General features: G+C 51.4%; 1 protein-coding gene across 13 annotated transcripts in view; it reads right to left on the bottom strand.

Moving 5' to 3' along the window:
* The window catches only part of AMPD3 (adenosine monophosphate deaminase 3), a 65,555-nt gene that overhangs the window by 15,262 nt on the left and 37,898 nt on the right, over positions 1-12,395 (bottom strand). For all 13 annotated transcript variants that reach the window (XM_074401084.1, XM_039470600.2, XM_003919828.4 and 10 more), the window contains 6 exons: positions 12,122-12,341; positions 9,817-9,946; positions 3,694-3,888; positions 2,221-2,352; positions 1,557-1,720; positions 659-785 (listed from right to left, as the gene is read on the bottom strand). In XM_074401084.1, the coding sequence (XP_074257185.1) occupies positions 659-785; positions 1,557-1,720; positions 2,221-2,352; positions 3,694-3,888; positions 9,817-9,946; positions 12,122-12,341 (968 nt within the window). The remainder of the gene's footprint in view (positions 1-658; positions 786-1,556; positions 1,721-2,220; positions 2,353-3,693; positions 3,889-9,816; positions 9,947-12,121; positions 12,342-12,395) is intronic.

Here is a 12,395-nt window from a genome sequence, read left to right as displayed (position 1 = left end):
CCACCCCCTCCTCCTCCCTTCCTGGTTAAGTCTCTCCTGGACTGCTCTTCTCCTCCTACAACACACTGAATCTGGAAGGGAAATACGTCCTGGAGGCTTGTAATTAATCACACATAGTGTGAGGACCTTTGTTGTTAGGTAAGCAGGTGAATTGAAGTGTCTGCATTTCTAAACAAGACCTAAGGCTGCTGCTTGGTGCTGCTGGGGGCTAGATCTGGCCTTTCGGGCCCCACCTGGCAGGAACTGAGTTCCCAGTCTTTGCCCACTGCTGCCTTCCCCGCTGAGGGCAAGGCCTGCCCCCTGACCAGGGGCACACAGGGCCCCCACCCTCTGAAGGCAGATGCTGGCAGGCATCTGAGAGGCCTTAGCAAGACTGAGGGCTCACTCGCCTTGACCATCCGAAAGTACTCTCCTCCCAGATAGTTTTCAGTTTTCAACCAACACCATCCCCACCCACTGAGTCCCAGAGCTGGCCCTGAGGAGAAGGTGACTTTTTAGAGATCCAGCTTCTTGGGGCTGGCGACCCCATACCTGGAACACAGGTGGCAGGACCTGAGATACCACAGTGAAGGGCAGGAGCCAACCTAACTCAGCACACAGCGAGTCCATTCCCACCTCTGCCACTATGAGCCCTGCCTGGGTCACCACCCACACTTACATATTTAAGAAAGAGGTGAAGCTCTCGATGATCTTGGGGGTTGATCGTGGCCTTGAAAAGGGGCAGGAAGATGTTCTCCAGCATCTTCCCAAAGTTTGGCAGCAGCTTCTTTGACCTAAATATGTCACTGGGAGATAGCAAAGACTCAAGTATCAGGTGGACCCAACAGCCCCCTGCCCTGTCAGAGACCAGCCCCAGTCACTTCCTCAGGCTGCCTTGTGTCCCCATTAAACACCCAGAGTCAAGTCAGGTGTGGCCTGAATACAGATTCCTCCTGTCTCCTCCTCCCCCAACAATGTCTGAAATACTTGGCCTTGCTTTGCAAGCTCCATACCTACCTGTGCCCAACAGAACACTTTCTCAAGCCAGAAGCCACTGGGAGGGGGATGGTGGCATTCTGACTCACCAAGAGTCTGAGCTATGAGGCCTCAAATTCCCAGTGACCCAAACACTCTGTTACTCAGCTCTGTTTCTCTAAACCACATACGCTAGCCATCCTAGAGGCATGGGCCCCACCCTGGCCAGCCACCTGGAGAGGACAGCAGCCATCTGAGAGACATCTAGGGAGAGGGCCAGCAATGTAGACCACTACCAGCTCTTCTCATACTCCGGGGCTCACCAAAAAGACAATCCATCCTCAACCCACAAGGAGAAGAAGGCAGGGGTGGTAGATCCCCTAAGGACTTTGAACATCTATATTTTTCAAAGATTAAGAGTTCTAGTGTCATGTGGACATCTTTGCTAAGCACTCCTTCTATGGAAAAATCCCTGGAGAGGACAAGCCGAAGCTGGTACCAGATCAGGTCCCATCCCTCAGCAGTGCAGACTTAGCAGCCCATGTGGGACAGACTGTCACCTCTGGAGGGCACAGGGCAGACATCAGGGCCACCTCACTTACTAGATCCGGGGCACCTGGATGATCCAGCGCATGTTGGGGGAGTAGACCTTGTGCTGGATGAACCAGTGGGCCAGGTTGGGCCATTCCTCAGGACTGCGGCCGTAGATGGAGAGCCGTGGCTCTGAGTACTGGTACTTGCTCTCCTCCAGTTCCCGGGCAACCTCCTGGCACAAGAAAAGCTTGGGTCAAACCCAGAGCATCCCAGCTACATGGAAGACCCTCACTCTCGTCATCAGCAGGGTCCTATGTCTCCCCTAGCCACCTTGCTCTGAGGCTGGAAGCACTGATCTAAATCCCCAGGGCTGCCTGCTCCTATAAACTCTTGTTCCACTTCAGCAGAGGCTCCCTCTGGGGAGGAAGGTCTTCTGCAGAATCAGGCCACAGCAGAAACATGTCCACGCGGAGCTCATCTGCACCCAGCCAGGTTCAGGCTGCGGAGACAGGAAAGCCAGGCCAGATGCTGTGAGCTCAGACAAGGTTGATATGCTTCCCTCCTCTTCCTGCAGCCAGGCCACAGCACTGGGCACCTGGGCACCTCACCCTTGCCTGAGCTGATGGTGGACAGAGGGAGGGGAAGGGGCCAGGGACACACAGAGCCCCACCCTCTGAAGGCAGATGCTGGCAGGCATCTGAGAGGCCTTAGTGAGACTGAGAGCTCACTCACCTTTACCATCCGAGCAAAGTATTCTCCTCCCAGATAGTTTTCAGTTTTCAAATAGAGGTCACGCAGCTCACTGGCTCCCACGGGGTTGTATTTGGAGTTGAACTTGTCAAAGCGGTGGAATGTCTGCCGGCCCTGGGGAGGAGACCACACAATCGACGCATCATTCTTCAGCCACCACACACATTCCCCTCTCTAGACCTTTACAAGGCAGCCTTCTGTATGGCCACACCAAAAGACAACTTCTATGTCAATTCTTGCGTGAAACCTCAGAAACTCCTGAGAGCCAGGACCATGGATCCTCACTTAGTTTGGGATCCTTTGGTGAGGCCCCCTGTGAAGGAACAGCAGGGGTCCCATCTGCAAGGTACCACAGCAAGTCTCGGCACATGGCTGGCTTAGTGAGCAGAGGCTGGACCACTGAATAACAGAGCATTCCCCATCACGACTCGCATTTTGCAAAGCACTTTCTCCACATTATATCATTCAGTGTTTTGATTAACAAAGGTTTTTTTGTTGTTGTTCTAATCATGCATAACATTTACTATTTCAACCGTTTTTAACTGTACACTTTCAGTGGCATTAAGTATATTCACATTGCTGTGTAACCATGACCACTAACCATTTCCAGAACTTTTTTATAATCCCAAACAAACTCTATACCCATTAGACACTAATTCCCCATGCCTTCCTCTCTACAGGCCCTGGTAGCTTCTATCCTCCTTATGAATGTGTCTATTCTAGGTACCTTATATCAGTGGAATCATATAGTATATGTCCTTTTGTGTCTGGCTTCTTTGATTTGGTATAATCTTTTGAAAACTTCATTTGTGGTTGTTGCATGTATCAGTAGTTTATTCCTTTCATGGCTGAATAATATTCCATTGTATGGATATACCACATTTTGTTTACCCATTCATCTACTGATGAACATGGGTTGTTTCTACCTTTTGGCCGCTGTGAATAATAATGCTATGAACATTGGTATATGAGTATCTGTTCAAGTTCCTGCTTTCAGTTCTTTGAGGTATATACCTAGAAGTGAATTGCTGAGGCATAGGTAATTCTATACTTAACTTTTTTTAGAAAGTACTATACTGTTTTCCATAGCAGTTACACAATCATTTAGTGTTTTAATAATTTTTTAAAGTTAATAAGGCACGTGGCTGTCAACATTTTATGGGCAAGGAAATAAAAGCTTCCGTGAGTTGCCTGAAGGCACAAAACTCCTAAGTGGCAGGAGTGGAAATAGTGCTTAGACCTGTCCAGCCCCAAGCTATACACTCTCTTCTCCTGTCCCATGGCTACGCAAGACCTGTTATTCTCTGAGGCCACATGACCTCTCAGTCGGCTAGGAGAGAAAAAGCTGCTTCCGTCATGCCTCCCCACAAGCACAATCATGGTGGCTTTCCAGGGGGCTGAGTCCCCAGCCAGGGCTGCTTTCTGCTGGTGGCACTGGAGCAAAAGCTCACTCACCGCGTGGACGTCCAGCGAGTCCACAGTGAGGTCGTAGGGGTCCATGTGCAGGCTGTCAAACACCTGCCGCAGGGTGATCTTATGGCCCCGCTTCTCGGCCACAGTCCTGTCGGGCTCTGTCTGGTAGGTGTGCTTGATGAAGCGCAGCAGATGCTTTTGGTTCATGCAGGCGGCGGCGTGGATGTGCGTATCCACCTGGAACATAGCGCCCACCAGGCCCTGAGTCAGGCCACCTCCCCTAGCAACAAGAGTTAAGACATCCAACCCTCAGTGTGCGCAGAACCCCAGCGCCTCATGGGCCATCGAGGCAGCTGTACCAATGTCTGGACCCCACTCCCCATTTCTCCTCCAAACTTTGGAACTGGCATCCCTCCCTTTCGGCCTGGCTGCCCATCACATCTCCTTATAGCACCAGGAAATCTTTTTAAAATGCAGATTGGATCAGCCCACTCCCCAGGTAAAGATGACCTATAGGCCCATCAGCCTCAAGATAAAGCCCAAGCGCCTTGGCCTGGGATTCAAGGCTTACTTCAAGCCTAACTCTCGCCTTGCCACTGCCCCATTCTGTGCTGCAGCCATGACACACCACTTACAGGAACACAAGACACCAAGGAACCATACACTGTATCACTCTGCCCATGTGTTTCTTCAGTCTGAAATGCCTTCCTTTCTCTCCACCAATCTCATCCACCTAGAAATTTCCCACAACCTCCTCCATTGGGAAGCCAATCTTGTTCCTCCTAGCACAACTGATCACTTTTTTGCTTGCCCAACCTGGAAAGCTGGCACAGGCATCCCATTGCTGTGTGTGCCCTCCTGATCACTCTAAAGTTTGTCTACTCTTTCACTAGACTGGGAGCTTCTCAAGGACAAGGGCCATGTTTGATGCTTCTAAGTCTCTGGCAATTACCCCAGAGCCTAGTACAAAGTCAAACGAATGGATGCATGGATGAACAAATTAACAGTGCAACAGGTTCTTATGGTTTCAGTGATAACCCTGAGGGCCCATCAAATGCCCTAAAAAATCCCACTCTTCCCATTGACCTCTCTCAGAACCCTCAGAGCAAACCTCCAAGTGGGAATAAATGAGAAGGACAGACACTAGAGGCCAGCCCTCAAAACACACCCTTCCTTGGCTAGTGACACCTCACTCAAACTGCAGGGCACCCAAGTCCCAGGGAGAAGCCATTCTACTGGAAGCTGCTCTACTGACCCTAAGCCAACACATGGACTCATTCTGTGGGGCCCAAGGCCAAAGATCTTAGAGCAAATCCCAAAAAGCAGAAATGCATAGTCAGCTTAGACTTCTCCCCAAATTCCAGGGAAAGGCAGTTTCTTTGCAGAAGGCACCTTAGCAGAAGGAGTCTGGCAAGGTCTCAAAATACCTCATGGGATTTCTCATGTCCTCTATCGTGCTAAGTCCTGTGACACCAGCCGGTCTCCTTGCATCTCTGTCCTCTCCTTTTCAGCCTCCTCAATCAGCTCCTCCTCACTACCAGACCTCTTAATAATGGAATTTCTTGAGGCCTGGTCCTGGGCCCTCTTGTCCTCTCATTAGAAATTCTCTCTAAAGGTGATCTGATCCATTTCTATGCATTTAATTATTTTCCTTATACCAATTCCTAAATTTATGTCACCAGCCAAAAACTCCAGAACTGTACATAGTACTGTCTCCTTGACATCTCTATCTGAATAACCCAAAAGCAGTTCAATTTTAATATATCCAAAAGTGGTCTCTCCATCTCCGGCCCCCGCCCAAACCTGATTGTCTCCCAGGTTCTGGCATACCAGGAAGTGGTGTGTCCTGAATCCAGCTGGTCACGCTGAAAACCTGGGGGTCATCCTTGGCCCTCCTACTCCCTTCCCTCAGTCAGTCTCATCAATTCTCCCTTCCAAATGGATCTCAAATCCATACAATATTCTCCAGCCCCACTGCCACCACGGGAGTTCAAGTCTGCATGTTCTCATGCCTGAATTCACAGTGACCTCCTGACTGGTCTTGTTCCCTTTTTCGTGTGTTCTGGTTCAGTTCATTCTCCACACACAGAAGCTAGAAGGGATTTTTTTTAAATGTAATTAGATTCTGTTACTAAACTGTCTTCATTAATCTTAGGTTGAGGGCTCTGCTAATATTACCTGGATCCCACCCACCTCCCCATCCCCTCATCCCCACTTTCCCTTTTCTGTGTGCTTCACTCACAGGACAGCCACCAGCCCTAAGGAAATGAAGCCCCAGCTAAGCTGAGGGACGGCCTGAAGTCACTGTGGGCAAACTGACTTCCCTCCCTGAGCCCAAGGGGCCTACAAGAGCTCCTGGGGAGGACGACAGCAGCCTCACAGCCTAGGCTGCTGACAGCCATTAGACCACACTCTAGAGCTACTGCTGCGGCCGACTGGGCACTCAGCCCAGGCTGGGGTGAGGAGGCGGCTGACCTCAGGGCAGGGAATGCTGTCCACAGCTGGCTGGGCATCTCCAGGTCATGCCAAACCAGACATTTGATCCACTGGACCTCTGTGAGCATTATGCCAGCCCGCCCATGTTGTTGGCCACAGCACTCACTCGTCAGGGTCCTTCCTGCCATTAATCTTGCCATTCTTACCAGAAAAACAGATCACTGGACACTGGGGAAACAAAACAAAGCAAAACGCTAAAACATCCCCAAAACGCAGGTTCCTCAGAGACGAGGCTGGGCTCATGTGGGATGCACAAGAGAAGGTCAGCCTGGCTCAGCTCAGCTGGACTCAGCTTGCTGCAACGACCTCAGCATGACTCAGCAGATTCTGGGCTTTCTGGTCCTGTCCTCTATCTTACCAATGACAACCACAGGGGGGGGTCAACCTGTCCTTACCCCCATGAGTCACAAGATAAATGAAGAAAACAACTGGACAATCCAGGAAGCACCCCATCCAAACTTCAGAATCTCAAGGGTGATTATTTCAGGAACAAAATAATTGAAGGTCACTGGAGGTTAGTGTTTTCAATTCACCAGAGGATCCAATTGCATTCCCCATGTTCACCTAAGATTCAGATCTAAACAAAGAGCAGAGTTTCCAAACCTGGGACCTAAGCCAGCACTGACCATTTCCATACCCATAGCAGGCATCAACAATCGAGGACAGCACTCTTCTCACTAGGCTTTAGGGCTGGCCTCTGGTAACTACCCCTAACTGGTCAGGTTTGGCACAGAAGATAAAATCTATTTGCTATTCTTGATATGACACTTAAACCACAGTGGATATCACCAACTTGTACCCAATTCCCAAGCAGCAAACACACTCAGCCCTTCTATCTTGCTTTTGCATAGAAAATAAGTATCTCAGTCACAGTCCTGCTGGCTGGGTCTCGGGGTGTCATACAGCCCTTCACCTGCTGCAATGTGACAGGCGCCTTCACAGATGCCACTCACACAGATCTACAGCCTCATCACAGCACCTGCCTCAGAGCACAGCCCTTGTCTGCCCCAGGGACGCCAACAGCCACTTTAGACATATGGAGGCCACCATCCAGCCCATTCTGGATTTGAGAAAGCAGCTCTCCTCCCCATCAAGGCCAGGCATGGTGGCTCATGCCTGTAATCTCAGCACTTTGGGAGGCCTAGGCAGGCGGATCCACCTGAGGCCAGGAGTTCAAGACCGGCCTGGGCAACATGGCAAAAACCCACCTCTACTAAAAATACAAAAATTAGCTGGGCATGGTGGCGGGCACTCTGTAATCCCAGCTACTCCGGAGGCTGAGGCAGGAGAATTGCTTGAACCCAGGAGGGAGAGATTGCAGTGAGCCAAAATTGTACCACTGCACTCCAGCCTGGGCAACATAAGCAAAACTCCATCTCAAAAAAAAAAAAAAAAGAGTGCTATCAAGTAGGCAGCACCCAGAGGGTAGGCACAGGCCTGACTCATAGGAGACCTGCATCCATGCTTATGGACTGACTATGGTGCCTAAGAACAGGCCACTGTGTCATAGGTATCAAGGTCATCTCTGTCCACAGAAAACGTTAGCCCCAAAACTGCAGGAAAACCCTGGGGATAGTCTCTGATTTGTAACCCTAGCCCCACACCAAGACTCTTTCTCATGTTGTGGCCACAGAGCAGCTGGTAGACCCAGGAACGCCCACTGGGGCCCCACCTTAGAAGCAAACAGTGTCAGTGCCAGTGCAGTCAGCAAGGACACTTTGGCCCCAGGCAGCAGGAAGCAGGCAAGCCCAGAGCATTCATGTATGCACAGGGCAGGGCTGTGCTGGGCTGGGTGAGGCGTTTCTTTGGACGTGGGCTTGGGCATGAGCTAGGCGTGTGAGGTTCTTTGGGCAAGGCTGAGAGGAGTTCACATAGTGAGGGAGGTATCCACCTGTCTGAATACCTAAGGCTCACAGAGAAGGAACAAATGGTGCTTGAAGGTGAAAATGCCAGGATGCCCACATAAGTGGTATCTAAAACACCTTTTCCTTCTGCCTGGAACTCTCTAAGACACTTCCATAAGCCTCTCAGGGCCCATGAGCTGAAGCCAAGTTCTTACATCTTAAAGCTCTTGATCCCATCCAAGTGGGAGTCTATGTTGGACACCCTGTGTAACAGAGGTGGTCTTAGGGCCTTCATGTAGGGTCTTCCATCTGTACTGCTGAGGGCTCCCAGCCAGGAGGTCAGGGAGGCAGGAGCTGGGCTTTCCCAGAGGAGCCACATCCTCCCCTGGCCTACCCTCCCTTATTAAAGGTGACCTCAGAAAGAGGAAGTCCTCAAGAGGTCCCAGCTGGGATAGAGCCCCTATGGAGATGACAATCCCACTGTGACTCTGCTCAGCTTTCGCCATCCCCCTTCCAAACAAAGCCTCATCCCCCAGGGGTTTCTCTCCCAGCTCACGGCCACACCCCAGCCCACCTCCCTGCCTTCTGTGGGAAACCCACAGCCCTGTATGATCCAGGGCCTCCCCACATCTCTGCAACCTCACTCTCCCTACAACCCACTGCTCCCACAACTCACTGCTCCCTGCTCCCCATGCCTGAGCTCCAGGCACACTGCACAGCTTGCAGTTACGTCAACACACTGTTCTGACTCTCTCATGACATTTGCACATCACATGCCTCCACCTGGAATGCCACTTCCATTCCCCTACCACACCCTCTGCCTGGCAAGCTCCTACTCACTCTGAGTCAGCTCAGTTTCAGCCTCTCCCTCAAAGCCACCTGGTCGACAGGAAGTGACTCTTGCTCACCATCAAACACCCCCTACCTAGCACTGACCCTGTGCCTCACTGCACAGTGCTTCAGCAGAAGAGAATGAAAACCCTAGGGCCATGATCATTTAACCTTCACTCCGCAGCTGCAGCCCCTGCAGGCAGAGAATGCCAGGAGCCCCAGACAAGGCTGCCATCCCCTCAGTAGGAGAAGAAAGGCAGAGATCTGAGCATATTAGAGGCTTTTCTGAAAATCCACATAATCCTGAAGGATGCAAAACCACAAACTTCCAACTCCAGAGATCTTTTTTTCCTTCAGGGAATTTACATTTTATTTTATTTACTTATTTATTTTACTTTAAAGTTCCAGGATACATGTGCAGAATGTGCAGACTTGTTACATGGGTAAACATGTGCCATGGTGGTCTGCTGCACCCATCAACCCATCACACAGGTATTAAGCCCAGCTGGAAGCCATCATCCTCAGCAAACTAACACAGGAGCAGAAAACCAAACACGGCATGTTCTCATTCATAACAGAGCTAAACAATTAGAACACGTTGACACGGGGGAACCAAAGAGATCTTAACAGCTGTGTCTCTCCTTGATGACTCTAATACATCCCCTACCTTAAAAGTAGGCTGTGCTCAACTTTCATGACCAATTAAGAGACTGTGCCTTATTTTCCAAGGAAGAGGGCACATCCCAACAGATACACAATGTGGGCAAAGGTTTCCACCTAGCGTGATTCAAGTACTCTGTGAAGCCCCATCTGACACAAACTCAGCTCACCCATCCTCCTTCTGCACCTATCCTTCATGCCCCTCTGGCCACAAAGGCTGCCCTTAACCTGGAGCCCTGACATTCTCACAGGGACAAGTCCCAGACTGGCTCAGGGCATCCCATGGGCTCGGAGGGGGACCGGGAGGGACAGCTTGAACTGGCCCCTAGCACACCTTTCTCACGTTATAGAAGTCGCGGTGGGGGTTACTCTTCAACTCTTTGAACTCGGACATTTCGTTTAACATCTCATGAAGGCTGAACTTGGATTCCAGAAAATTCAGTCGTCGGTGACAATAGGTTTTCCTGCAAGTTGGAGATGGGGAGAGAGCATAGTTGAGCAGAAGTCACGTTGAGCTCTCCAGTTTGGAGGCCTCCAGCATCTGCAGGGGCCAATCCCGGTTGGGTCAGGATGGAGGTTCTGGTTTTCTACGGACCCTGCTGAACGGTTGAGTCACATCCACAGACTCTGTAAAGTCAGTGGAGAGTCAGGAGATGCGGCAGTAGCAGGCCAGCTCTGGGACGTCAGACAGGTGTTTTGACTTCTAGCTTTAGGCATTTAGGGAATTAATCTCAAGCCTCCATTTCCCATGAGCAAATACCAGGTGGCAACAGCCTAGGTTAAAGTTAAGGGTTAAACTGGTTTACGCCTGGAAGAGGGCCTGACTCCAAGCACAGTGGACACTCACTGCAAGTCTCCCTCCTTCATCCCCTCCTTTCCTTCCTCTTTTCCATCCCCAGCCACTTGTCATTCCTTGAAGAAGGAAGTTGTTGCCCAGAGGATTGATAGCACAATCAAACTATAAGGCACGACCTGCCCACCTTGGGATGCAGAGGAACCAGCCCCCTGACCTAATGGCCATGGTCCGAGGACCTCTCAACTCTGAGGTTTCATGACAAGAAGAGGATGTTTTGCATCACGGGTGGATTGGGACTGTAGGGCTATTTGTTACCGAGACAGAATCTTTGCAAGGACTGATGCCCCCAGATTCCCACCAACTCAAGGAAGGGGCCCATGATTTCTCGGCCAGCAAAGGCTACTGGAGATGGGGGTGCTCACTGCTGTGGCCAACTGCCAGCCCACACCCAGCCCAGGTGCCTGGCCACACACCTGCATCCACACCCACACGGAACCTTTGACCACAATTCACGTTTCCCTGCTGCCTCATGGCCCCAAAACAAACAGCAGCTTCCTTGGCATCTAGTCACATAGACTTTCTGTAAGAGCTTCTGCTGGTGCTGCCACAGCATAGTCATCCATCTGCCCAGACAGACTCCAGAGTGGACAGAGCACAGGACAGCCTCAGAGTCAGAAGGGAGTTAAAGGCCATCTCACTCAGCCTCTCCCCAGGCAGGATCCTCCTTGACAACCACCCAGATACCCAGATGAGATAGCCACTGCCTGCACACCTGCTTGAGGACAGCCTCGGAGGAACCGCCCCTGCCCTTCCCATGCCTTAGTTCTGCCCTCAGATCGGGAGGACTAAGAGCCACGCTGCCCATCCACCTTGGGCCCACTATGCTCCTTTGGAGACTGGCATCACAGGATTCCCAGAAACCCAGAGAGGTGGTCCTCAGGTGTGACCAGCACCTCCCATCACCCAGGCTCCGAGGCTCGCAGGGTCCAGGAATGCTGACCTGCATTGCTGAGCAGCCTAAGTGCCTACCAAGAAGCGGTGGGCCAAATTCAGGAAGACAGCTGCCGCCAGGTGCGCTGGAGCCAAGCCCATGAGCATGATGGGGTCATGAAGCAAAGTTCCCCAGGCTCCCTGCATGCTCCCCTCCAGAAACCCAGAAAACCCAAGGCCTGAAGCAATGTCTTCATCACTCCTCACCAAATACACTCATGCTCTGGGCTGGTAACTCTCTGCAAGGCTGCTATCCTGCCTGGGGAGAGGAATGACAGCCATTCTGGGGCACCCAGGTGGCTACCAGCAAACAGAAGCTCCGCACTATGTACGCAGAAGGGACAGGAAGGCTGGGCACAGTGGCTCAGCCTGTAACCCCAGAACTTTGGGGGGCCAAGGCAGATGGATTGCCTGAGCTCAGGAGTTTGAGAACAGCCTGGCCAACATGGTGAAACCCCTGTCTCTACTAAAAATATAAAAAATTAGCCAGGCATGGTGGTACGTACCTGTAGTCCCAGCTACCCAGGGACGAGAACCACTTGAACCCAGGAGGCAGAGGTTGCAGTAAGCTGAGATCGCACCACTACACCCAGCCTGGGCTAGAGAGTGAGATTTTTGTCTCAAAAAATAAAAATAAAAATAAATAACAGGGAGTACCAAGTCTAAGGCCATGCCAGCCTACGACGGAAAACTGTTGCAGAAACCCACAAAGCACTGAGGAAAGGGGAAACCATGATCTTTCTGGGATGATTTAAGTACAGGGAACCCCAGGGCAGAGTGGTGAGGCCTTTCTCATCTCCTTCCTAAAGAATAGCACCTGTGCAGAGAAGCGGCTGCGGGGAAGCTGGCTTACGTGGGGCCGTCGGTGATGAGAGCCAAGATGTGGCTCATGTCGACCGTGTAGGTCTCCAGGTCGGGGTAGGGCAGGCTGTGCGGCTCCTGGCGCTCCAGCATCTTCTTGTTATCATACACAAAGAGGATGCCCCCTTGCATGCGGACCAAGTAATCCAGGTTGGGGGGCGCATCATCCAGGCAGTAAGGGTCTTCCTGGGGCAGCGGGGGAGGGTGGAAGTCTGCAAAACAGGATTGAGGATGGCAAAGTACCCCTGACCTCAAGAGTACACATG

This window comes from Saimiri boliviensis, chromosome 6, assembly GCF_048565385.1.
Source record: "Saimiri boliviensis isolate mSaiBol1 chromosome 6, mSaiBol1.pri, whole genome shotgun sequence".
NCBI classification, from domain to species: domain Eukaryota; kingdom Metazoa; phylum Chordata; class Mammalia; order Primates; family Cebidae; genus Saimiri; species Saimiri boliviensis.
Note: the sequence above shows the minus strand (reverse complement) of the source record. Positions and strands in the feature narration are given on the sequence as shown.